General features: G+C 41.1%; 1 protein-coding gene across 1 annotated transcript in view; it reads left to right on the top strand.

Annotated features, from left to right (window-relative positions):
• The window catches only part of slc30a9 (solute carrier family 30 member 9), a 39,187-nt gene extending 13,228 nt beyond the window's left edge, over positions 1 to 25,959 (top strand). Inside the window, exons 8-18 of the mRNA XM_061976750.1 lie at positions 4,564 to 4,622; positions 5,952 to 6,019; positions 8,852 to 9,010; positions 9,097 to 9,232; positions 9,314 to 9,353; positions 9,433 to 9,504; positions 18,051 to 18,158; positions 18,336 to 18,501; positions 18,598 to 18,727; positions 21,621 to 21,734; positions 24,556 to 25,959. Of these exons, the coding sequence (XP_061832734.1) occupies positions 4,564 to 4,622; positions 5,952 to 6,019; positions 8,852 to 9,010; positions 9,097 to 9,232; positions 9,314 to 9,353; positions 9,433 to 9,504; positions 18,051 to 18,158; positions 18,336 to 18,501; positions 18,598 to 18,727; positions 21,621 to 21,734; positions 24,556 to 24,600 (1,097 nt within the window). The 3' untranslated portion in view covers positions 24,601 to 25,959. The remainder of the gene's footprint in view (positions 1 to 4,563; positions 4,623 to 5,951; positions 6,020 to 8,851; positions 9,011 to 9,096; positions 9,233 to 9,313; positions 9,354 to 9,432; positions 9,505 to 18,050; positions 18,159 to 18,335; positions 18,502 to 18,597; positions 18,728 to 21,620; positions 21,735 to 24,555) is intronic.
• The last annotated feature ends 1,868 nt before the right edge of the window (positions 25,960 to 27,827 follow it).

The raw sequence follows: 27,827 nt of genomic DNA, 5'->3' as shown, positions 1-27,827 counted from the left end.
CACAATTTCCAGTTTCTCTTTTCAACATGTTCGAAAAGGAGTAGGAAGAAGCAGAGTTTATTTGATCCTACCCCCTTTTTTTTTTTACATAACAGTTGCTAAAACTTCTGTTAAACTTCCTGTTCTCAATTTATTCACAATATACTCCATAAGTAATCACAATAAAAATAAATAAATAATAATTGGTGAAGTAAGTCATATTTCATATGATGAGATAAGTAAGATTATTTTGAGAATGAAAGAATGGATGGATGAAATAAATTCAGAATGTTTATCATGGTTCTTCTTCTTTGTACTTTGTAAACACTTAAGGTTTGAAGAGTTTCTTGAAGTGGATCATATCAGTACATTGTTTGATTGCTTTGCTTAATCCATTCCATAATTTAATTCCACATACAGATATACTGAAGGTCTTAAGTGTTGTACGTGCATACAAATGTTTTAAATTACATTTCTCTAAGATTTTATTTCTCCTCTTTTGTTGAGAAGAATTGTTGTATATTCTTGGGTAGTAGTTTATAGTTTGCTTTGTGTATAATTTTAGCTGTTTGCAAATTCACTATGTTGTGGAATTTCAATATCTTTGATTCAATAAATAAAGGATTTGTATGTATATGAAGAAAACAAAAGTTATGGCAAATTCCATGGCACCTCATGGACCTGTGACTGTTAATGGAAATGAAAATGATAAAGTTAATGAATATATCTATCTGGGGCAGAGATTTAGCCTGAAAGAAAAGAGTCAAGAACAGGAGATAGGGAGTAGAATCAGATTGGGCTGGTGCCAATATGGAAAACTGAGCAACATCATGAGAGGAGAAATACCGTTAAGAAAGGTCTTTAATCAATGCATGTTACCAACCATGACATATGGAGCTGAAACCTGGGCATTGTCAAATAAAATGGAAAAGAAAATAGCAGCAGCACAACACAGCATGGAAAGAAATATGCTCAGAATCACAAATAAAGACAGAAAAACAAATGAATGGGTGAGAAAACAAATGCAAGTCCAAGACATGAGAACTATCAAATTAAGTAAGTGGAAGTGGGCTGGACATATCAGTAGGAGAACAGATAATAGATGGACGTCCCTAATGACATGGAGACCCATGGATGGGAGCAGAAATAGAGGAAGATAAAGAGTGAGATGGCGAGATGAAATAGACAAATATTGGGGAACAGTGCAGTGGCAGGGAGCAGCTAGAGATCGTTCACTATGGCAGAAACATGCTGAGGCTTTCGTCCAGCAGTGGACTGACAACGGCTGATGATGATGATGTTCTCTATATCCAACATTATGTATTATTCTAACTGATCTTTTTTGTAACACCGTTAGTGAATGAAGTGTACTTTTGTAATTATTTCCCCATATTTCTACACAATAACTCAGATATGGTAACACTAGCGAGCAGTAAAGAATATGAAGTGATTTTTGGTCTAGAACATGTTTTGCTTTATTCATTATTGACGTGTTTCTTGCTACTTTATGTTGTATATTTTTTACATGAGATTTCCAGTTCAATTTATCATCAATCATTATACGTAGGAATTTGGTTTCATATACTCTTTCAATTTCTATTCCGTCTATTTGTATTTGTGTTCGGGGAAGCCATGGAAAACGACTTCCGGACGGCTTCGAAGCAATTCTGGACCACCATCCGCCGCCTCAGGAAGGGGAAGCAGTGCACTATCAACACCGTGTATGGCGAGGATGGTGTTCTGCTGACCTCGACTGCGGATGTTGTGGATCGGTGGAGGGAATACTTCGAAGACCTCCTCAATCCCACCAACACGTCTTCCTCTGAGGAAGCAGTGCCTGGGGAGTCTGTGGTGGGCTCTCCTATTTCTGGGGCTGAGGTTGCGGAGGTAGTTAAAAAGCTCCTCGGTGGCAAGGCCCCAGGGGTAGATGAGATCCGCCCGGAGTTCCTTAAGGCTCTGGATGCTGTGGGGCTGTCTTGGTTGACAAGACTCTGCAGCATCGCGTGGACATCGGGGGCGGTGCCTCTGGATTGGCAGACCGGGGTGGTGGTTCCTCTCTTTAAGAAGGGGAACCGGAGGGTGTGTTCTAACTATCGTGGGATCACACTCCTCAGCCTTCCTGGTAAGGTCTATTCAGGTGTACTGGAGAGGAGGCTACGCCGGATAGTCGAACCTCGGATTCAGGAGGAACAGTGTGGTTTTCGTCCTGGTCGTGGAACTGTGGACCAGCTCTATACTCTCGGCAGGGTCCTTGAGGGTGCATGGGAGTTTGCCCAACCAGTCTACATGTGTTTTGTGGACTTGGAGAAGGCATTCGACCGTGTCCCTCGGGAAGTCCTGTGGGGAGTGCTCAGAGAGTATGGGGTATCAGACTGTCTGATTGTGGCAGTCCGCTCCCTGTATGCTCAGTGCCAGAGCTTGGTCCGCATTGCCGGCAGTAAGTCGGACACGTTTCCAGTGAGGGTTGGACTCCGCCAAGGCTGCCCTTTGTCACCGATTCTGTTCATAACTTTTATGGACAGAATTTCTAGGCGCAGTCAAGGCGTTGAGGGGATCTGGTTTGGTGGCTGCAGGATTAGGTCTCTGCTTTTTGCAGATGATGTGGTCCTGATGGCTTCATCTGGCCAGGATCTTCAGCTCTCACTGGATCGGTTCGCAGCTGAGTGTGAAGCGACTGGGATGAGAATCAGCACCTCCAAGTCCGAGTCCATGGTTCTCGCCCGGAAAAGGGTGGAGTGCCATCTCCGGGTTGGGGAGGAGATTTTGCCCCAAGTGGAGGAGTTCAAGTACCTCGGAGTCTTGTTCACGAGTGGGGGAAGAGTGGATCGTGAGATCGACAGGCGGATCGGTGCGGCGTCTTCAGTAATGCGGACGCTGTATCGATCCGTTGTGGTGAAGAAGGAGCTGAGCCGGAAGGCAAAGCTCTCAATTTACCGGTTGATCTACGTTCCCATCCTCACCTATGGTCATGAGCTTTGGGTTATGACCGAAAGGACAAGATCACGGGTACAAGCGGCCGAAATGAGTTTCCTCCGCCGGGTGGCGGGGCTCTCCCTTAGAGATAGGGTGAGAAGCTCTGCCATCCGGGAGGAGCTCAAAGTAAAGCCGCTGCTCCTCCACATCGAGAAGAGCCAGGTGAGGTGGTTCGGGCATCTGGTCAGGATGCCACCCGAACGCCTCCCTAGGGAGGTGTTTCGGGCACGTCCGACCGGTAGGAGGCCGCGGGGAAGACCCAGGACATGTTGGGAAGACTATGTCTCCTGGCTGGCCTGGGAACGCCTCGGGGTCCCCCGGGAGGAGCTGGACGAAGTGGCTGGGGAGAGGGAAGTCTGGGCTTCCCTGCTTAGGCTGCTGCCCCCGCGACCCGACCTCGGATAAGCGGAAGAAGATGGATGGATGGATGGATGGATGTATTTGTGTTTGACTTTTTTTTTACCAAATAGCATTATTTTAGTTTTATTGAGATTCAACGATAGTCTGTTTTTGTCAAACCATCTTTTTAATTTGTTAATTTCTTCTGTAGAGGATACATATTTTGGATCTGGCACCTGAAGCTCAGACTAGAAGTGTCTGAGCATGAACTGATAAATCCTGCGTTTTCTAAGACAATGAACAGTCCAGTTTCGATTACAATTTTCACAGGTTAAATTTTATGTAACAGCTCCCTTTGCATATAATTGACAATATAGTCATTACTTTGATGCCTGATGTGGTAAGGTTAAGGCTCCTTTTTAAAAATGAGTACTACACTGCAAAAAGTCACTGTTGAAAAACAAGAAGAAAAAAAAAATAATTAGGGTTATTTTATTTGAACTAAGCAAAATTATCTGCCAATAGAACAAGAAAATTTGGCTTGTCAAGACTTTCCAAAACAAGTAAAATTAGCTAACCTCAATGAACCCAAAAATACCTTAAAATAAGTATATTCTCACTAATAACAAGTGCACTTTTCTTGGTAGAAAAAAAAGAGACCTTTTTGCTCAATATGTTGAAAAATATTCTTAAATTAAGTAAATGCTAGTGCCATTATTTTGACATAATGATATGCGCTCGGCATCATGATTTTTTTTTTCATGCTTGAAGTAAGAAATTATTACTTAAAAAAAAAAGTAGTTTTATACTTGTGAGTGTTAATGACACAGCTTAGCATCAGTTAATATTCTACTTTCAAACATTTTTACTTAATATCGGTCATAAAATCTCAGCAACAAGCTGTAATATCTTACTGAGATCATTTAGGACCAAAACCCTTAAAACAAGTAAGACACTCTAACATAAAATCTGCTCAGTGAGAAGAATTATCTTATCAGACAGAAAATAAGCAAATATCATCCTTATTTGAGATATTTAATCTTACTTAGATTTCAGTTTTTGCAGTGTACCCGGAAAATATCGATAACAATTAAATATAGCAGAGGAAAAACCTCTGACATACTTTTAAAATGATCACCAACATGGAGAGGTAATAATGTAGTGTGTGAGTGGTTGTCTGTCTGTGTTGGCCCTGGATAATCTCATGATAATGTTCAAGGTACAGTACTTATTAGCAGTGACAATCTTTATTTCTCTCTTGTTGATCTATAGATATATTTCGCAGTCAGCAGCTGTTAAAGGAATACAAAGACTTTTGGGGAAACACAAAGGTGAGCCTCTTGATCTATTGTACTTATAGTTTATGTGCACGTGTCATAACCTCTGTCGCGGCTATATTTTTAGCTAAAGCTTTGCAAACATATTATAGTACAGTCATTTTTTTATTGCTGTTAATAATACATTCTAAATATTCATAGCTACAGCATATAAAACCTGTTTGCTACCTTTTTTAAATCCATTTATCAACATTATGAGAGCCTTTTAGACATGAAATAACAGCCTTTGGTCAACTTTACACTTTTTTAATCCGGTCTGAGGCTGAGCCAATCAGTGAACATGAGACTGAACAGCGTTTTTCTGATTGGTTTGGTCTCATCTAATATTGGTTTGGTCTCATCTAATATTGGTTTGGTCTCATCTAATATTGGCTTGGTCTCATCTAATGGCCGATACTACTGTAGTATTGATACTTTTAGTTCATTTAACCATTTTTATGCTTAAATTTTTTTAATTTAGAACAAAACTGTTGTCGAATATTTTTTTAAGAAATGCAATATTTGAAGCACGATGTGAGGGACAACTGTAATGCTCAATTCTGATTGTAATCATTGTAAGAGCTGTTTGCAATATATTGTTTACCCTGTCAGTGTTTCCCCACAGGACTGCAGTTCATATTTGTGGGGGGTTTTACGCATATCGATGACCTCTTTGTCTAAACTGCATATTTGGTCACAATGCATGTGTCGGTACTTTGTGTGGATGCTGTGGGAGAAAAATGTGTTTTGAAATACAAATTAACATTTGTGAACTTTTGGTGGGTTTTCTTTATGTCACAGGCAAGGTGATGGGGGTCAACAACAGGACATGCCACTTGTGTAGACAGATGTGTTCTTTCATAAGCACATAAAAGGTCGCTAGATTTGTTGCCAGTCACAAGCTAGAGGGATCTGAATACTCGCTAAAATATAACGACAAAGTCGCAAAGTTGGCAACACTGTTCCCTCCTGCAGTGTCTTCTTATTGTCTGGCAGACCAGGTGTGTCACTGTCCCAATATAATGTGTTTTATGAGTGAGGAACAGGTATAACACAAACTCTATTTGTGGTGGCCTGGCAGGAATACGTTTGTACGTATGGGAAACACTGCTTATTCAGAGACACTGCTAGAAACAACTCTCACGATGATGCAGTGCAAATGTCCTGTCAATGCTCTTCTATCAGCCAGTGAGTGTCGTTTGCCAAGTTGCAAAATGACTTAAAATAACTGGGTCAGAATAAAAGATGCATTTTTGCAAAACCACCAAAATGTGTGTGATTTGCAAGTTTCTCTTTAATAATGCTACAATTAACACATACTTTATTGTGCTCTTTTTATGAAAGCCACGATCAGGCCAGAGGGCTACGTTTCTCCAAGGGCCGGGGAAAGTGGTCATGGTCGCTATTTGCATGTAAGTTTTGGACTTCTCGTCAGACACATCTGTTATATGCATAATTTGTCTTTTAATATCAACTTATTCCACATTTCAAACAATGTTTGCATGCACTTCTGGGAACCTGGCCACATTACATGTGCAAAATCCTTTTCAACTTATATTTAATTGAATAGACTGCAAAGACAAGATATTTAATGTTCGAACTGAGAAACTTAATTTTTTTTGCAAATAATCATCAACTTAGAATTTAATGGCAGCAACACGTTGCAAAAAAGTTGGCACAGGGGCATTTTTACCACTGTGTTACATGGCCTTTCCTTTTAACAACACTCAGTAAACGTTTGGGAACTGAGGAGAGCAATTGTTGAAGCTTTTCAGGTGGAATTCTTTCCCTTTCTTGCTTGATGTACAGCTTAAGTTGTTCAACAGTCCGGGGTCTCCGTTGTCGTATTTTACGCTTCATAATGCGCCACACATTACTACGAAGCCACGTTGTTGAAATAAGCAGGGGCGTCCATGATAACATTGCTTGGATGGCAATGTGTGGTTGCTCCAAAACCTGTATTTACCTTTCAGCATTAATGGTGCCTTCACAGATGTGTAAGTTACCCATGCCTTAGGCACTAATACACCCCCATACCAACACAGATGCTGGCTTTTGAACTTTGCGCCTATAACAATCCGGATGGTTCTTTTCCTCTTTGTTCCGGAGGACACAGCGTCCACAGTTTCCAATTTGAAATGTGGACTCATCAGACCACAGAACACTTTTCCACTTTGCATCAGTCCATCTTAGATGAGCTCGGGCCCAGCGAAGCCGGCGTGGGTGTTGGCTTTGGCTTTGCATCGTAAACTTACAGATGTAGCGACGAACTGTAGTTACTGACAGTGGTTTTCTGAAGTCTTCCTGAGCCCATGTGGTGATATCCTTTACACACTGATGTCGCTTTTTGATGCAGTACCGCCTGAGGGATCGAAAGGTCACTGTCAAGTCAAAGTACAGAGCAGCACAAACACCACTGATTTGTAGAGCACACTCCAGGCCTGAAGGGGCAACAGTGAGAGCTGAGGGCTGAACATCTCCACCTGCTTCCAACAGATTGGTTTGATTGAATTCACCTGCTCAGAGCACATGCTCAAAATGTTTGAGCTTCAGTCAGTCACTCCTTTTGACATGCTGCTAAGAGGAAGGAAGACAGCTCCTGTGTGGACTCAGAAGACGCAACTGGTTAAATAAAAAAATTAAAGTACCAATGATTGTCACACACACACTAGGTGCATTTGACCCATCCCCCTTGATCACACCCTGGTAGGTGAGGGGAGCAGTGGGCAGCAGCGGTGGCCGCGCCCGGGAATCATTTTTGGTGATTTAACCCCCAATTCCAACCCTTGATGCTGAGTGCCAAGCAGGGAGGTAATGGGTCCCATTTTATAGTCTTTGGTATGACTCAGCCGGGGTTTGAACTCATGAGGAAACCAAGGGAAAGAAGTGCTTGTTTGCTTGTTTTGTACTGAGGAGAATTTTTAAAAAAGATAATTTCACTGGGGAGAATGTTTAAAGAAGATAATTTCACTGATGTTTACAAAATTGTTTAAGTTGACTAAAAGTAAATTTAAAAAGTTATCAGGGATGTTTAAGTTTATTATTATTAGGATGGATTGTTTAAATTTAATTTAATTCATATTGTTGGAAATGTTTAAGTTTATTCTTAAACCTAGGCCCTATCAGTGGAAATTAATTTTGGTTGGATTGATTTAAAGGAAAGCAAAGCATGTATTATGATATATGTTTATGAAACACTGTTTTTTTTCTGTTTTGTTAAGGTTATCAACCTATTCGACTATTCATTCTGTTCATCCATTCTTTACACCGATAACCTACTTTATTTTATTGCTGCAAATCAAACATCAATAAATCACAAGGAAAGAGGATCGAGTTGTCCCTTTGTGTCCTTCTTGAGTCCAATATGGCCCTTTCAAGTTTGGGCACGGCTGTGAAAAAACCTGAAGAACTTGACAGTCACGGGCATTAAATGTTGGTTTTCTGCCTTGCTGTGATTTCTCCAGATTCTCTGAACCTTTTGATGATATTACAGACCGTAGATGGTGAAATCCCTAAATTCCTTGCAACAGCTCTTAGAGAAAAGTTGTTCTTTAACAATTTGCTCACGCATTTGTTCACAAAGTGGTGACCCTCGCCCCATCCTTGTTTGTGAATGACTGAGCATTTCATGGAAGCTGCTTTTATACCCAATCATGGCACCCACCTGTTCCCAATTAGCCTGTTCACCTGTGGGTTGTTCCAAATAAGTGTTTTATGCGCATTCCTCAACTTTTTCCGTCTTTTTTTTTTTCCACTTGTGCCAGCTTCTTTGAAACATGTTGCAGACATCAAATTCCAAATGAGCTAATATTTGCAAAAAATAACATTTTCGAGTTCCAACGTGAAGTATCTTGTCTTTGCAGTCTATTCAATTGAATATAAGTTGAAAAGGATTTGCAAATCATTGTAGTCTGTTTTTATTTACGATTAACACAACGTGTCAACTTTACTAGGATTGGGTTTTGTACTACTAGTAGGAGTGTACTATTTGCTTGCTAATTCTGTGTTTATAGGAACTAAAGTAGCTTATCTTGTCATGTAAAGAAAAAGACTTAACTGGAAGAATCAAGTGTCACGTGAAGTCCTATGGCCGACCTAATTTGGATGATTTTGTTAGAGGACACATGCAGTCAATTAAAGACAGTGAGAACATGCATGATAGCATCTGAAACATCAGTAAATATAGCTTTCCCTCTGTACTTACAACACATTTAAAATAAAACAACTTTTTTTTTTGTCTACAGAAATGGGCTGAATTTCTTCTTCAAGCTGCTGGCATGGGTCTATACGGGCTCGGCCAGCATGTTCTCTGAGGCCATCCACTCCCTGGCTGACACCTGCAATCAGGCCTTACTTGCTTTAGGCATTAGCCAGTCCATCCGCAACCCCGACGCAGTGCACCCGTAAACATTTTTACATTTGTTGGACTTGTCTCCAGTGCGTTACAGAGCAACTAAGTAAAAAACAAACTGTGGTCTTCCCCCATCAGCTATGGCTTCTACAACATGCGCTACATCGCCTCCCTCATCAGCGGCGTAGGTATTTTCATGATGGGTGCCGGCCTCTCCTGGTATCACGGCATCATGGGACTGTTGCACCCAGCGCCCATTGAGTCTTTATTATGGGTGAGTGTCTGCTGTCGCCGCTCCCTTTTGTACAAGTTTAATATGATGTTAATTAAAGCTACTCCCATTTTTTTGTGGAAGGCATACTGCATTTTGGCAGGTTCTCTGGTGTCTGAAGGAGGTAATAAATATACTTTTTTTTAATGTTTTACTGGCAAATCTTTAAACGACTCAATATTAGTATTTTTTTGTCTTCCTAGCCACACTACTTGTTGCAATCAATGAGATCAAGAGAAGCGCCCACCATCACGGACTGTCTTTTTATGAATATGGTATGTACAATATTCACGTATCAAACGTTTTGTCTGTGTTAAGAGTTTCTTGCTGCCATTCGCAATGCATTTTTAATCAGAAAATGTAAAGGCATAATACGTTCACCAAAGCCAGGGAGTAATGGCAGATGGTGCTAGATTGTTTGATGTGCTTTGCTATATACTTTAAGCAAGTTGTGTCGACTTCCTTTTCCTCCTGTGTCGAGATGGGAATTAATAGGATTTTTACGATTCTGAATAAATTTTGAGACTAGGAAAAAAAACCTCAACCAACATAATGTAAGCAAATATAAACACATACTACGACATGCATACTTGAGACATGGCGGTGGAGATTTGTCCAGCGCATGCCGCTTTCCGCAGCCAGCATTGGCGCTGACCACGGTCAACAGACCACGCTGGTGGGGGTGAAGCAACGGAGGCGTGAGAGGTGTGGGGTGGGGCACGTGTGCGTATGTGTGGTGTGTATCTTCCTTGACTGCGTGGTAGGGCTGGAAAATTAATCACATTTCGATTTCAATTATGGCTTCTCACGATCATGAAAATATAATAATAATAAAATAAAAAAAGATTAATGGGCCGCGCAACGTGCATGCAAATTCCGGAGCTTGTGACGGTGCGCTCTTATCACATCGTCACTTGAGGACAGCACGTCCCTGTCTCTCTCTGGCCAGGAGAGCGAGGACGCACCTGCACGTTGACAACGGGAGCAAGTAGGGCTGGGCGATATGGCCTTTTTTTAATATCTCGATATTTTTAGTCCAGGTCACAATACACAATATATATCTCGATATTTTGCCTTAGCCTTCAATGAACACTTGATGCATATAATCAGCAGTATGATGATTCTATGTGTCTACATTGAAACATTTTTGTTCATACTGCATTAATATATGCTCATTTTTTTACCTTCATGCAGAGAGGGAAATCACAACTGAGTCAATTGACCAAAAGTGTATTTATTAAACAGTTATTAAGCAGTGGCACAAACATTCATGTCATTTCAAAACAGAAAGTGCAAGATCGTCAGAGACATTTTAAAACAAGCTATTAGTGCACTTTTGTGCATGATGTCACTAAGATGACATCAAAACAACACTAAACTAAAGTGTACTTTTTGGACAGAACACCACTACAATAGTTTACAACAAATAAAGTGCACTTTTGTGCATGATGTCACACAAGATATTTCAATAACTGTCAAATAAAAATGAGCTGCATAATGGGTTCCTGCGGACGTTATCTCCTTCTGTTGTTGACTTTTTTTTTCGTACGGTGTTGATGTGGAAATATTTGCTTCGGCATTTTGTTGGTGTGGCACCGAACGGAGATGTTGACATGCAGAGTTTCAAGCACTCATTCTCTAGCGGGTGACTTTTCAAATGATGCTACATTAGCGGGTCACTTTTCAAATGATGCTACATTAGCAGTGGTGCTACTTTTTGGAGCAACGCTTTTGCCGCATAAATGTTGAACATATTCCCGCTTGAAGCCAAACCACCGCCGGACGATGGGTCCCGTGCTGATTTTCTTGGGAATTAATTCTTCCTCCATTTGTTACCAGATTCGCACCTTCTCTCTCTCGTATTACCACCTGCACCTCACCGTTAGCATCACAGCTAACGTTACCATGTCGCTACCTCTCTGCTCCGCGGGAGCGTGTGACGTTGCACACGTGACGTATGTAAGAAGGTGCGCTTGGTTTAAGTCTCCGTGAGAAGGAGAGACAAGAAAGAGTGGGAAACGCCTGTAGTGGAATGCCCGCAGCTAAAAGCAACTGCGAGAGAACGTATACTCCAATACTCACGATAGTAATTTTCTATATCGCAAAGAGACAAACCCGCGATATATCGCCCAGCCCTAGGAGCAAGTGTGCTGTCAAAAAGACAATGTCACAGTGTTGTGACTTGGACCATATCACTTTTTGAGTGGCGTGTTGTCGGGTGTACGTGACAACGCAAGACCCAAGTGTGCACACAATAGAGACTCACTGGGCAGTAGGCGGTCGTCATGGCGTCACGCGGAGTTCAGTCAGAAGGACGCAGCATGTTCAGATGACGCCATCTAAGCGCGCATTGGCGCGCTTTGCGAAGGTCATGTGACCAGTAGACCAGACCAAATGGTTTTAATGTGGCCTTTTTATTTAATCGTGGAGTTGTTAAATATTCTAAGTTTCATTAGAAAGATGTAATCAATATACACTATATTGCCATAAGTATTTGGCCACCTGCCTTGACTCCCATATGAACTTGAAGTGCCATCCCATTCCTAACCCATAAGATTCAATATGATGTCAGTCCACCTTTTGCAGCTATTACAGCTTCAACTCTTCTGGGAAGGCTGTTCACAATGTTGCGGAGTGTGTTTATAGGAATTTTCGACCATTCTTCCAAAAGCGCATTAGTGAGGTCACACACTGATGTTGGTCGAGAAGGCCTGGCTCTCAGAACATGGAATTGTCCAAAATGTTTTGGTATCCTGGAGCATTCAAAGTTCCTTTCACTGGAACTAAGAGGCCAAGCTCAACTCCTGAAAAACAACCCCACACCATAATTCCTCCTCCACCAAATTTTACACTCGGCACAATGCAGTCCGAAATGTACCATTCTCCTGGCAACCTCAAAACCCAGACTCGTCCATCAGATTGCCAGATGGAAAAGCGTGATTCATCACTCCAGAGAAGGCGTCTCCACTGCTCTAGAGTCCAGTGGCCACATGCTTTACACCACTGCATCCAAGGCTTTGCATTGGACTTGGTGATGTATGGCTTAGATGCAGCTGCTTGGCCATGGAAACCCATTCCATGAAGCTCTCTGCGTACTGTACCTGGGCTAATTGGAAGGTCACATGAAGTTTGGAGCTCTGTAGCAACTGACTGTGCAGAAAGTCGGCAACCTCTTTGCACTATGCGCTTCAGTATCCGCTGAACCCTCTCTGGTAGTTTGCGTGGCCTACCACTTCCTACCACTTTGTGGCTGAGTTGCTGTTGTTCCCAAACTCTTCCATGTTCTTATAATAAAGCTGACAGTTGACTTTGGAATATTTAGGAGAGGAAATTTCACGACTGGATTTGTTGCACAGGTGGCATCCTATGAGAGTTCCACGCTGGAAATCGCTGAGCTCCTGAGAGCGACTCATTCTTTCACAAATGTTTGTATATACATATACTGGATCATGTTAAGCATGAAATAATGTCAATTATTATCGAGATGTGTACATTAAGGGTACAAGTTTGTTTTTTTTCAAACATTTTCCCTGTCAGTGGTATGCCCGAGGGAGGGGTTTGGACTCTTTAAGGGAGGCTGTTCATTCAGTCAGGGTGGGAGTAGGTATGCAGGTTTGTTTTGGAGAGTTGGAATATAGTGCACACAGTTGTTTTTTTTAACAAACTTGCAACATGGTGAAACAGATAAGGAGCAAATGAGTGAAAGAAAGAGCAAGTCTCCTAGAAGTTTGGGATCTCAGCATGGTTGCTACTTATTTGATACAGCACTACTAGTATGCATAATCAATAGTCACTAAACGCAATAAAAAAGTAGGGCTTATGATTTCCGTGTTGACGTAACCACGGACACAGTTGTCATTGTGAGGAGAAGAAACATTTGTATGGGAAAATAATGTCAGGTAGTCCATTTCTCCTCGACACACGTCCTGAACTAAACAATGTTCTGAACTTGAAACAGCGACTTAAGTACGAAGCTAAAGCTTGCGAGAACAATGCATACACCCACAACACATCTCATCTGCTTGTGTTGTGAACGACATCATTCATGGATGTAACAACAATGTACTAACAGCAGGCTCTCTCTCTTATTTAATTTTTTTTTCAACCCTCAAGTACCCTCTTAATTCATCAAGCTGAGAACAACAGAAAAATACAATTCTTCCCTCCACAATAATAGCGCGGTGCGCCACATCTAGTCGGACTGCAAACAAAATAAAGGTTTCAAAATAGTACACAAGCATAATGTACTTGAAGCACTTGCTGATACATTTACACAATTACTATGCTTTGACCTAAAATACTGGTCAAAATTGTCCAAAGATGTGTTGCACTTATAAATGTGAGGATTTTTGCATTTAAACCCTTATCTGTGTCAATAGATTGGGGTGATCTTTAAGTGGAGGTGATAAACCTATCGAACTTGGTTATAGCTGATTGTCTATGAAAAGAATAGAAGTTCAATCTATTCAATGGCCTAATGGTTAGAGTGTCCGCCCTGACATCGATAGGTTGTGAGATCAAACCCCGGCCGGGTCATACCAAAGACGATAAAAATGGGACCCATTACCTCCCTGCTTGGCACTCAGCATCAAGGGTTGGAATTGGGGGTTAAATCACCAAAAATGATTCCCGAGCGTGGCAACGCTGCTGCCCACTGCTCCCCTCACCGCCCAGGGGGTGAACAAGGGGATGGGTCAAATGCAGAGGACAAATTTCACCACACCTAGTGTGTGTGACAATCATTGGTACTTTAACTGTAACCAGTTTTTGCATTTAATTAAAAACATTTTGTTACATTTTAATTGACACAAAAACACATTCTATGGTGGTAACATAAATTTGAAAAGGTAAAACAACTAAATTAAAAACTTAAAACAGAAAACTTTAATGTAATTGTTTATATTGCTCGTTTTTTAAATGTATTCATTGATATTACTATTGTTTTATTATTATTCGTGGTTTATTCATTTCTAATTTATATCTGTTTTTTAAACTATATTTAAAGTTGAGTTTTGCTGGTACAATAAATACTTATGTTTTCAAACGAATGAATAATAGTGTAATTAATCGTAACTACAATATTAATCTAAATATCCATCTATTTGCTACCGCTTGTTCCTTGTCGGGGTTGCGAGGGTGCTGGAGCCTATCCAAATAATCGTGATTATTATTTTTGCCATAATTGTCCAGTCATAATGCGTGTGTGTGAATGTTAGCCCGACGAGTCGATTGTTGCTTGACCTTGGAGTCTTTTTGCAGTAACACAGCCAATCAGTCCAACAAAAGTCAACAAACTGGTGACTGTCCTTGAAAGACATCAGAGGAATTTGGAGCTTCTTTGCTGCGTTGTCCTGTGGGGGAGTCCCGTAAAAGCAACCTTGCCAAGCTCTTCCAGTGGGAAGACAAAATCCAGATTAGAATGTCTGTGTTTGAGCAAGCGTAAAACAAATGAAAACGTTTTTACTCTAATTGTCCATTTGTGGTCCTCAAATTAATCATAAATTCGCCTTGCAGAGCGGACAGCTTCTCCAAGAAGTTATTCAGTTTGCGATTTAGTTCAGAAATGCGCTTGTCCCATCAATCATTTGTGGCAGCCGTAGTGTACCTTTAAATAGCTACCAGCATCTTCGAAAATTGTGGATACACCATGGCAGTGCTTACTCCAGTCAGCAGATGTGAGCAATGCAAAAAGAGGCTCCAAGAAAGTTAAGACAAGACGAGACAACAAAGCAAAAGCAGAAGCAATAAGGGAGAGGGATGAAAGGCATATGCCTTCACTGAGAGCCAGAGAGGAGGTTTTTTCATAGGTACAATATTTTATAATGTCGTAAATAAAATCCTCCCTGGCACTCATCCAAGGAGGACGCTCCCTTTCCTCTCCCTTATCTCTCCTGCTGGCTTATTTGCTTTGCCTTGTCTTCAATTTCTTGTTGCCCTTTTTTGCACTGCTCTCCTAAATCTAAACAATGGAATTGATCAACTCCTCTGAACAAAATTAACAAGATCAAGTTGTGATGAGGTGGCGACTTGTCCAGGGTGGACCCTGCCTTCCGCCCGATTGTAGCTGAGATAGGCTCCAGCGCCCCCCGCGACCCCGAAAGGAATAAGCGGTAGAAAATGGATGGATGGATGGAAGTTCGTGGGAACCTGCCTACGGAACGAACTCTTGGGAGAAGAGGAGTGCCGCGTGCCTGACAATCCTTTCAGCCAAGAACGTTGAAGATATCTATCTATTTGAAGTCATGATAACAGGACATCTGCTGGTTGGAGTAAGTGTTGCTCTGGTGTGTTGGCAAATTGGAAGATGGTGGCAGCCGTTCAAGGTACTCTAAGGCTGCCACAAATGATTGGAAGATGTGGACAGAGCTGTGGGCACTCAGACTTTGACGATTTTGGATTAAATCGCAAACCTTACAACATCTTGGAGACGCCGTCTGCTCTGATGGTTATGTATGCTACATTTCAGAACCAGAAATAGACAATTAAAGTGAAAAGTTTACATTTATTTTCGCTCGCATAAACACGAACATTCTAATTGTTTTTCCTGGCTGCAAGCAATGTGGCAAGTTCGCTGCTTTGAGAGTCCCTCAGAGCAGCTAAGATGCAGCAAACTCCTTCCCTGTCTCTTATGGACACTCTTATGTTGATTCTTGTTGGACTGACTGGCTGTGTTATCGCGTTTGGGAGAGCACCAAGGTACCGAACGAGTTTCCACATGGACATATTAAGTAGCGTACTGCACATTGTGTAAACAATGCACACCAAGGCACAACACACAGCATGCTAATAGCGACCGGGCTACGATAGACTGACCATACGTCCTCTTTTCACCGGACATGTCCTCTTTTGCGGAGCTGTCAGGGCGGAGTTTCTTAAATGCCTCAAATGTCCGGCATTTTGAGTTAGGGTTGCGTGTATTTTCAATGTACGTTCAGGGTTAAGAAGGGGTTAAAAACAAAACAAATTGTGCGAGCAGCAGCATTCGTGAGGGAGGGACAGAGAGAGCGAGAGAGTTATGATAAACGCGCATGCGTCGCCAGGCTCTGCTTTTTATCCATAGATTTATCAGATTAAATGTTTTATTATCTATAGCAGGGGTGTCAAAAGTGTGCCCCCGGAGGCCATTTGCGGCCCACAGCTAATGTTTTAAAGGCCCACGGCACATTCTAAAAATGCTATTAAAATAAACAAAAACATAACAAAAGTGAAATAAAAAAGCTTAAAGGTTAAATGTAATTTAGAAAAAGTTGCAATGTTGACTAATAAATCAAAGCTGTTTTTTTCTTTCAAACTGTTATTGCTCAAAACATAATATTGAATCAAAATCAATATTATGAATTATTGACCTATCAAAGGTTCCCATTACTTCACATCAAATATTCCACTAAGAAAAATATTTTTGGTGGAAGATTTTGCAAATTTGGTAAATAAATAACCAAAAAATGTATATTTTGTTGTTTTCTTACTGTACCGAAAATGAACCGAACCGTGACCTCTAAACCGAGGTACGTACCGAACCGAAATTTTTGTGTACCGTTACACCCCTACCACCCCCACATCCCACCTTAGATGATCCACCTCATGTGGTATGACAGGAAACGGAGCAGCGCCCCAAGGGGCTGGCAGCTTCCAGCCAGATGCCTCTCGCCCTTCGTTGCAAGTCTTGAGTTATATGTCAATATGTATACGTATGTGGTTTGCTATCAAGTTTTTTTCCCTCACCCCAGACTGGGCCATCCTGAAAGGAGCCCAGTCTGAGAGCGACTTTTTTTTTTTTTTTACTCATCCTACCCCCCGCGTCCATCTTTTTCCCACCTTTTTACGGGGTGCCGTCCTGTAAGTGGCGACCCATAAGCATTCCTGTTCTGTTACCCTGTAATATGTGCTTCTGTTTTTGAACTAGTTTGTGCTGAAAATTAAACAATAAAGATCCTCTCTAAATAATATTGATATTCTACTGTAGAAATATACAACATTTTAAATAGTTTTTAAGTATTGAACAGGTTTGTGCTGAAAATGAAACCATACAAACCCTTTCTAAATAATGTTAGTATTTTACTGTAGAAATATACAACATTTTAAATAGATTTTTTTTTAAGTATATGAGCTGACCACTCAAAAGTAAGTAAAACTATGTCAGCCAGTGACAAATACAAGCAAGTCAAGTCCAATATGAATGTGCATTGTGCAATTCTGCAACCATCAACTATGAACATTAATCATTGTTTTGCAGAAAAATAAGCATATGTTTTTTCAGGATGCATACAGGATAGTTATTTGTCTATTTGCAATGTCTCCATTGTGGAGGACACTTCTTAGACAGGGAGGAGGTGTGCAGCCTGCCAGTCAGAAGCAGTCTTGTCATGGATTGCATGAGAAGTATTGATGTCATGTTTACAGTTAATAATAACAGTTTTTTTCATTGAGGCGCTAACATATATGCTGTTAGTTAGTTGCATGCAGTATTAACAACAGACAACTTATACATTGTCGCAGTTGCTGCTGGCGGAGATTCAGATTGAAAACCTGTCATTCATTCAAAGTTATTACATGTTGTGCGTATTTTAATATTTCCAGTAGTATTTACTCTCTTCGATAAAATATCTGCTTTGCCCTATTGTCATCCTCTCTAGCCTTTGTGCCACTTGTACGCCCACAAGACTCGATAAGGGAGTCGTTAACAAAACTGGCAAATGATTCAGAACCGGTTTACGATTGCCATCTCTACTCCTGTATAAATGTTCCTACCATTATGAATACAATAAACAAAGCATGCACATACTGAACTTGAATGTATGTGATTGGGGTTTGTTTGGCACAGTAATGCAGAGTCGAGACCCCAGCACTAACGTGGTGCTGCTTGAGGACACCGCAGCCGTGCTCGGGGTCATCATGGCTGCAGGCTGCATGGGACTGACCTCTCTCACAGGTAAACATCAAGTTGTTTTCCCAGTAGTAACACACTTTTTTATAAACAATATTCAGTTTAAGTATCTATCCTTTTTGGTTAGAATTGTACTGTTAATCATTCTTTGTCTTTGTCTGTATATGAACTGAGCCTTTAGTTTCCACTGATGGCTAAAACTGATTCTCCTGTCCTACTCAGGTAACCCGTACTATGACAGCCTGGGCTCGCTGGGAGTGGGAACGCTGCTCAGCGCTGTCTCGGCCTTCCTCATCTACACAAACACAGAAGCACTGCTGGGGCGCTCCATACAGCCTGAGCGTGTCCAGAAACTCACAGAGTTCTTGGAGAACGACCCCGCTGTGAGGTCAGGGTGCTGGCATGATTGAGAAAATGTGAATGCTTTCTCCACACAAGGTCTTGAAGGCGCCACTTCACACTTTTGTGTCTGTGTCATGAGCAGAGCTATCCACGATGTAAAGGCCACCGACATGGGATTGAGCAAAGTGCGCTTTAAAGCGGAGGTCGACTTCGATGGCCGAGTGGTCACACGCTCTTATTTGGAAAAGCAGGACATCGACCAAATTCTCAATGTGGGTCTCATGTTTATTTTCTTTAATTGTCCTTCGTGTATATTTCTAGGTATAAATGAAGGCTGTCAAAGTTAACGGGTTAACTTAGAGTTAGATTTAGACAAACTTTAATGATCCACAAGGGAAATTGTTCCACACAGTAGCTCAGTTACAATGATGGAAAGTGTAAGGATGGAAAGGACAATGCAGGTATAAATAGACTAAATATAGCGATATAAAATATAACATATACGTAATATTGACATAATATATGTACAGTATATTATATATACTGATATATTATATTATGTCTATATCATATATAACAATTACCATGTACAATATTACAGTATATGTGACAGCTGCAGCATAAAATACAGAGTAAATACAGCAGAAAATAGACATTAAAAACAAAGAAGTAGCTAACAGAAGGTGTCAGGTAATAGACAGATATCATCTAACTTATCCGAATAAACACAAAACATTATCGCCTTTATCGTCTATAAAAGCCAATTAATCGCGCAATTTAATTTGACAGGAAATACTACTTTACCAAGTTTTGAATGTGCATGTAAGTAAAACATTTATATAATATCCATGTACAGTCGTCCCTCGTTTATCACTGTTAATTGGAACATGACAGTGACTTTCCCCAAGGTAGGAATCCATCCATCCATCCATCCATTTTCTACCGCTTATTCCCTTCGGGGTCGCGGGGGGCGCTGGAGCCTATCTCAGCTACAATCGGGCGGAAGGCGGGGTACACCCTGGACAAGTCGCAACCTCATCGCAGGGCCAACACAGATAGACAGACAACATTCACACTCACATTCACACACTAGGGCCAATTTAGTGTTGCCAATCATCCTATCCCCAGGTGCATGTCTTTGGAGGTGGGAGGAAGCCGGAGTACCCAGAGGGAACCCACGCAGTCACGGGGAGAACATGCAAACTCCACACAGAAAGATCCCGGTAGGAATCGTTAATTATAAATCAAATATCAAATAATTTCTTTGCGAGAGCACAAAAAATAGTTAACGCTCTTCTAAATATGTTTTTCAACATTATGAGAGCCTTCTGACGTGTAATAACGTGCTTTAGTCACCTTCCTGAGGTTGAGCCAATCGGTGGCTACAATTCTAAACAGCACGCTCTGATTGGTTTGGTGTCCTCTAGAGGCCAATATACAGTACTGTAGTATGGATATTTTAGTCTATTTATTCAACCATCCATTTTCTATCTCTTGTGCCACGAATCGCGGCAAGGCTACGGCCTAGCCCAGCTGCACTCGGGCGGAAGGCGGGGTACACCCTGGACAAGTCGCCATCTCATCGCAGGGCCAACACTGACAGATACTTGAGACGAGTTATTGCTGTCATGCCTAATTTAGGACCAAAAATGATTGCTGCAATTTTTGAAATCTGATGTGGAGAGGGACGACTTTGTTACAATCTGACCATAAAATTGCATTTGTGTCCAAATATTGGAGTCATTTATAAAGTAAATTCAAATAATGCACACAAGCTATTTAGAGCGTTTCATTGCGAGTCATCAAAATTCAAAAGTGTGGTAAATCTGTTTAAGAAATGTAATCGTTTGACAGGACTAGTGTAAATATGATTGTCACACGTAAAATGAAACAAACTTGCACATCCAACAATAATAATAATTAATTGTATTTATATAGCGTTTTTAAAAGGCACTCAAAGACGCTCACACTATAATCAAAATTAGAGATGTCCGATAATGGCTTTTTTGCCGATATCTGATATTCCGATATTGTCCAACTCTTAATTACAGATTCCGATATCAACCGATACCGATATATACAGTCGTGGAATTAACACATTATTATGCCTATTTTTGTTGTGATGCCCCGCTGGATGCATTAAACAATGTAACAAGGTTTTCCAAAATAAATCAACTCAGGTTATGAAAAAAAATGCCAACATGGCACTGCCATATTTATTATCGAAGTCACAAAGTGCATTATTTTTGCCCCAAAACAGTAGCTTGGAATTTGGAACATGCTCTCCCTGAGAAAGCATGAGGTGGGCAGGGTTGGGGGGGGGTTGAGGTAGGGGGTAGGAGTTAGCGGGGGTGTATATTGTAGCGTCTCGGAAGAGTTAGTGCTGCAAGGGGTTCTGGGTATTTGTTCTGTTGTGTTTATGTTGTGTTACGGTGCGGATGTTCTCCCGAAATGTGTTTGTCATTCTTGTTTGGTGTGGGTTCACGGTGTGGCGCATATTTGTAACAGTGTTAAAGTTGTTTATACAGCCACCCTCAGTGTGACCTGTATGGCTGTTGACCAAGTATACTTGCATCCACTTTTGTGTGAAAACCCGTAGATATTATGTAACTGGGCCGGCACGCGAAGGCAGTGCCTTTTAAGGTTTATTGGTGCTCTATACTTCTTCCTATGTCCGTGTACACAGCGGCGTTTTAAAAAGTCATACATTTAACTTTTTGAAACCGATACCGATAATTTCCGATATTACATTTTAAAGCATTTATCGGCCGATAATATCGGCAGTCCGATATTATCGGACATCTCTAATCAAAATAAAACATGATCATAATCATTAAGGCACATGCAGTAAAATAATAAAACAAGTGAAAATCAACATAAAATGGCCAAAATGAAAAATAGCTTTGTGTTATGATATGGTTTGTCCAGTCCTAAAAGCAATTTTGAAAAAGGTGGGTTTTTAATGGTCTTTTGATCATTGTGGGATTATGACAAACATTATGACAAGGGGGAGAGAGTTCCAGAGGGTGGGGGCAGCGATGGAGAAGGCAGGGTCATAATGAGATACAGGAGGTATAATTGAAAATCTGCCTTAGAGGAGTAACACCTCAATTGTGATTGACATTAATGAAACATAATAATACAAACGTGTGTTTATATTGGTAGGAGATTCAGCAGGTGAAGACGCCTGAAGAGCTGGAGAATTTCATGCTCAAACACGGTGAGAACATCATAGACACGCTCGGTGCTGAGGTGGACCGCTTGGAAAAGGAACTCAAGGTACGAAAACCTACATCATCTTACTCTACCTTATTTAAAAATATATTGATAATGTATTAGAGTTGATGATCGATTGCGTTCATGTTTTCTTTAACTGTAGGTAAAAGATTATTGTGTACAGACATAGTTTTTTTTAATACGAGATGACTCTTACCACCATAGTTTCTACCGTATTTTTCGGAGTATAAGTCGCACCTGCCGAAAATGCATAATAAAGAAGGAAAAAAATATATATAAATCGCACTGGAGCCCGGCCAAACTATGAAAAAAAACTGCGACTTATAGTCCGAAAAATACGGTAATTGTAAGTCAGGAAACATTCAAAATAAAGTATCGTATTTTTCGGACTTAAAGGTGCACTTCAAATCCTTTCATTTTCTCAAAAATAGACAGTGCGCCTTTTAACCCGGTGCACCTAATGTACAGAAGAATTCTGGTTTTGCTTAACGACCTCAAACATGTTTTATTTGGTATATGGTGTAATGATAAGTGTGACCAGTAGATGGCAGTCACACATTAGAGATGGCTGTGGACTGCAGGTTGACACCCCCTGTTCATAGAAGTACATGTTAGCAAGCAAGCCCAAAACTGATGTTTCATTGAGAATATAGAATATTACACGCAGAGCTCAAAAATCTGTCAAAATATTTTGGTACAACTTTGTAAGCTACAAAGACGCATCGCTTGATGGATTGTCGGAGCATTATGACTACCGTAGTCAGACGTACTGTGCTTCAACATACGGGTATTATTATGGTCTGTGTATAAGGACCCCAAAATGGCACCAATTAGAAGACGTTTGATCTGGTGTTTTGTTTTGACCTATTATGCAAAACCAACTTTTCTTACCTATTGGTACCTGCTGATGTGTATTTGGGATCTGCATAAGTCCTGAAAATGTGCACATTGTAGCCCGTGCCGACGCCATAGTCAATAAGCTTCTTCTTTTCCTCTATCCTCTTGTCGTGGGGTTGCCATTTCTAATATAAAGTAGCGTACACTTCTAACTTATATCTGTCAGTAGACTCACTGTGGAAGCGCTATAAACTACAACAAAGATGACGGGGAGAAGACGCACGTAAACAAGACCGCCCACAAAACGGCGCATCTTGAAGAGACGGTTAATGCGGCTTGGAGATGGTCTGTAAAACATAGTCTATGCAACATTTTGACCAAAGAGCCACAATTACATGTTATGTAGACCACGAGGAAGTATTTTACATGTAGAAAAAAAAATGATAAGTTGACCCCTTTAAAGGGGAACATTATCACCAGACCTATGTAAGCGTCTATATATACCTTGATGTTGCAGAAAAAAGACCATATTTTTTTTTTAACCGATTTCCGAACTCTAAATGGGTGAATTTTGGCGAATTAAATATTCGCTCTCGGAGCGATGACGTCACAACGTGACGTCGCATCGGGAAGCAATCCGCCATTTTCTCAAACACCGAGTCAAAACAGCTCTGTTATTTTCCGTTTTTTCGACTGTTTTCCGTACCTTGGAGACATCATGCCTCGTCGGTGTGTTGTCGGAGGGTGTAACAACACGAACAGGGACGGATTCAAGTTGCACCAGTGGCCCAAAGATGCGAAAGTGGCAAGAAATTGGACGTTTGTTCCGCACACTTTACCGACGAAAGCTATGCTACGACAGAGATGGCAAGAATGTGTGGATATCCTGCGACACTCAAAGCAGATGCATTTCCAACGATAAAGTCAAAGACATCTGCCGCCAGACCCCCATTGAATCTGCCGGAGTGTGTGAGCAATTCAGGGACAAAGGACCTCGGTAGCATGGCAAGCAATGGCGGCAGTTTGTTCCCGCAGACGAGCGAGCTAAACCCCCTGGATGTCTTGGCTCACACCGTCCCTTATGCCACTGAAGATGATCAAGAGAAGAATATCGACCCTAGCTTCCCTGGCTTGCTGACATCAACTCCAAAACTGGACAGATCAGCTTTCAGGAAAAAAGAGCGGATGAGGGTATGTCTACAGAATATATTAATTGATGAAAAGTGGGCTGTCTGCACTAAGTGCATGTTGTTGCCAAATGTATTTCATATGCTGTAAACCTAGTTCATAGTTGTTAGTTTCCTTTAATGCCAAACAAACACATACCAATCGTTGGTTAGAAGGCGATCGCCGAATTTGTCCTCGCTTTCTCCCGTGTCGCCTGCTGTCGTGTCGTTTTCGTCGGTTTCGCTTGCATACGGTTCAAACCGATATGGCTCAATAGCTTCAGTTTCTTCTTCAATTTCGTTTTCGCTACCTGCCTCCACACTACAACCATCCGTTTCAATACATTCGTAATCTGTTGAATCGCTTAAGCCGCTGAAATCCGAGTCTGAATCCGAGCTAATGTCGCTATAGCTTGCTGTTCTTTCCGCCATGTTTGTTTGTGTTGGCTTCACTATGTGACGTCACCGGAAAATGAACGGGTGTTTATAACGATGGTTAAAATCAGGCACTTTGAAGCTTTTTTTAGGGATATTGCGTGATGGGTAAAATTTAGAAAAAAACTTCGAAAAATATAATAAGCCGCTGGGAACTGATTTTTAATGGTTTTAACAATTCTGAAATTGTGATAATGTTCCTCTTTAATGCGCCTTATAATCTGGTGCACCCTATGGTCCACCAAATACTGTATATCACCAACATCTGGGACACTATCCTTCACCGACAACACCAGGGCAGAGAACCGATATCGCTGGGTTGAAAGCTGTATAGTTTGACACATCACTCCAAAAAAACGACCTATATTTGTCTGCACATAATATTTGACCTAGTTCTCAGTTATATTGCTGGCTTCTTCCAACAGGAACGTAACCCGGAGGTCCGCCACGTAGACCTGGAGATCCTATAATACACTGAGGCCGTGTAAAAAGAAGCTGCAAGGAGAAGTGACAAAAAACCTCTACCTCCCATTCCATACAAAAAAAAAGCTCCGCCTCCTCATAGGTGTCCGTGCAGAGTAGTGTGGAAGCATCAGCGAGGACATGAGAGACACTTAAGCACTTGCGTGGCCAGTTTCACCAAACAACACAATCCAAGTTTGTTGCAAAAGGCAAATTCTTCCTCAGATTTCAGCACAGGTATGACCGTTCTCATTGGTTAAAGTCACACCTTTGCACGGCCATCCTTCCTTTCAGGGAAGGTGAACTGCTGCAGGCTGCGTGGGGCGTCCCATACCAACTAAAAATAGATTTTCTAGGGCCCACTCCCCACTGTTCCCGCTCTCAAATAAGGAATTTAAACTCAAATCAAGATTTCCCGCCTCACACTTTGAAAACCCGCACTGGTTTAAGTCCCTCCTCTCACCACTTTACATTGCGTCATGATCTCACTACAGCGTTGGTTTCACTCACTAGTGCACACCAACCATAATGATGTGAATGCAGTTTTTAAATGCAAAACCAAAAAACATGCTTACAATAAAAACTCTTAGTTTATGTTACAAATACTAAAAAATACAGTAGAGCGCCACTATTTGCGGGGGTTACGTTCCAAGACCTCCAAAACACAAGACTAATGTATACACACATGAACAGTACTAAAAATGCTTATTTCAAATTTTCTATATAGTATGCTTCAGTTATTTAACGCATTGTACTTACAAAAACATGCAGTTACACAACATCCCGTGTTGTCAAAGCATCTTCCAGCTGGAAAATATGAAGTGCATTGTCTTGTGAGGCCCCGCAGATAGTGCCATTTATTTCTTATTAACTTACCATAAACTGTAATAGTTACAATTTTAAGCACAGACGAATTCTGCAAATAGGCAGGAATCTATTCCACTGAAAAATATCTTACAACTTGTAACAATTACATCATGTATCTAATGAAGACTGAAATCCAGTATTACATTTGTAAACTAACAGAGAGTAGGAAACATGTCATTAATTGTTGTTTCTCACACAGTTGACTCATTTTTGCTCACAGGATGTATGAAATATATTTGGCCCCATACAGTGCATGCATCACCATGCTTAAAATTCACTACACGGCGCTTTTATTTTGAAAGCCTTTTTGCAGGTACGAGCTGGAAGACATGTTTTATTCTATTCAGGGACCCAGAGCCATTTCATCTTAGCGAGGAGAGACGCAACTATCTATTTGTTGTTGTATAATATTGGACTTTGGGGGGCGGCCGGGCACATACGACAATGATGCAGGAATTGGAACAATTTTGAATAATTTATTAAATTATTTTGACTTCTGCTGATGCTGTGGCTGTCCTTTTTATGTCAACACTTTATTGTGGTATGATTTAGCCTCTGTCATAATCAGTGTTAGGACTAACTTACTGTAACGGCATTAGTTTCGGCGTTAACTAGTAATCTAACGTGTTATTTTTTATATTCAGTAACTCAATTACCGTTACTACATGATGCGTTACTGCGTTATTTTACGTTATTTTTTATGTAGTATCGGCTAGAAACAAGATCTGAGTGTGTTTTATTGGAGCGCTGCAGTGTCGTCTTTCTGAATCTTCTTGTGTCACAAGCTGGAGAAGAGAGACTCGTGCTCTGTGTGGGTGTGGGGAGGGAGGGAAGGGGAGGGGGCGTGTCTGATCTTGGCGGAGCTGCGTCGAGTTTGTCTAATATGTAGATATTCTCACTACTTTTCTTTGTCGAGCACAAAGAAAAGAACATTTTAGTTCAATGTAAGTTGTGTCTTGGTTCAAAGATCCCACCAGCTGCCCAAAACAGCAATTCAAATCTGCTGAAACAGCTACAAAAGCAACATGCTTCGACAAAGCTAGTAAAGAGAGACACAGACTCCGATGTCACTTTCCCTCCACCACCACCACTTAAGGATTAACTCTGTCTCTGCTCATCATTCATCACTGAAGGTACACACACTCTGTCAATTCTCTTATATACTCTTTAATTCTAGACTTCTAGAGTGTTTGATTATCTCATCACTCTAAATGTATAGACTATAAAGTTCACAAACAAAAAGAGGGATGCTAGTGGGCCAGGCCAATCTTTCCTTTTCTCTAAACTAAAACTGGGGAAATGTGTAGAGTGTTCTGGGCTTCAGACATTATTTTATTTCACAATTCCTTGAGAGAAAAGAACGCCTGGTTAGGCGTGTGTATAGCAGTATGTGTGCGGTATATAGTGACATGATGTATAATCATGTCATGTGTGCCTTCCTTGGGTGAAGCCAGGTTTACAGCTATGTTGTTATTATGCTGTTTGTTACTTATGTATGTTATTTTGCAGCTGTTTAAAATAGTTTGTCCTGAAACAAATTGGCCCTTTGAAACATATCTTTGTCTTTGTGTGTTGTATGTAGACCACATTGCTTAGCAGAGTTCAGTGATGCAAATGTCAAGTTGATCAACACATTGTATTATTCTCCAGTGCAATAACAGTACTGAAATGAAGGCTAAAAGGGCATTAATGGGAGCTTTAAAAAAAAAAGGGGGAAAAAGTAACTAGTTACTTTTCACAGTAACGCATGACTTTTTGGTGTTGGTAACTGAGTTACTTTTGAAATTAAGTAACTAGTTACTGGTTTTCAGTAACTAACCCAACACTGGTCAAAATCGCACATGTTTATTATGGTTTGCACACCTCAATAACCACCTTAAACGTGCTTGAACATGAACGTGTGTGGACTGTTACTTAAATCCTCTTCCACTAGATGGCGCCCTGCTACCACTAGGATGGAGGAGGGGGGCGTTGACGTCAAATTAAGAAAAAAGAAGCATTTCCAAGCAGTCTGCGCATTGACCCACCATTCCAAAACATGACGCTCCCGCACCTCGACCGGACCTCCTCTTGCAGGTTTTGTTGCCTTAAACCGACATTATTATTGTGCTTGTCTGTGTTTTGTGCGTCAACGTGAACCATTCCAACTGAAATCATGCGTGAATGCGCCATGTTGGCTCCATTATGTAGCCATCACTGGGTTTGTTGTTGTGAAGGCGCTTTTTTTTTTGGATGTTTTTCCTCACCCCCTCCCCTTTTTTTTCTTTCTCCATCAGATGCTACCCACCCTCCCCCCACAACCCCCTTGCATCCCATCCATCGATCACCTGGCATGCCATCCCCCAAGACTCTCATCCCATCATCCAGG

This window comes from Nerophis lumbriciformis, linkage group LG16, assembly GCF_033978685.3.
Source record: "Nerophis lumbriciformis linkage group LG16, RoL_Nlum_v2.1, whole genome shotgun sequence".
NCBI classification, from domain to species: domain Eukaryota; kingdom Metazoa; phylum Chordata; class Actinopteri; order Syngnathiformes; family Syngnathidae; genus Nerophis; species Nerophis lumbriciformis.
Note: the sequence above shows the minus strand (reverse complement) of the source record. Positions and strands in the feature narration are given on the sequence as shown.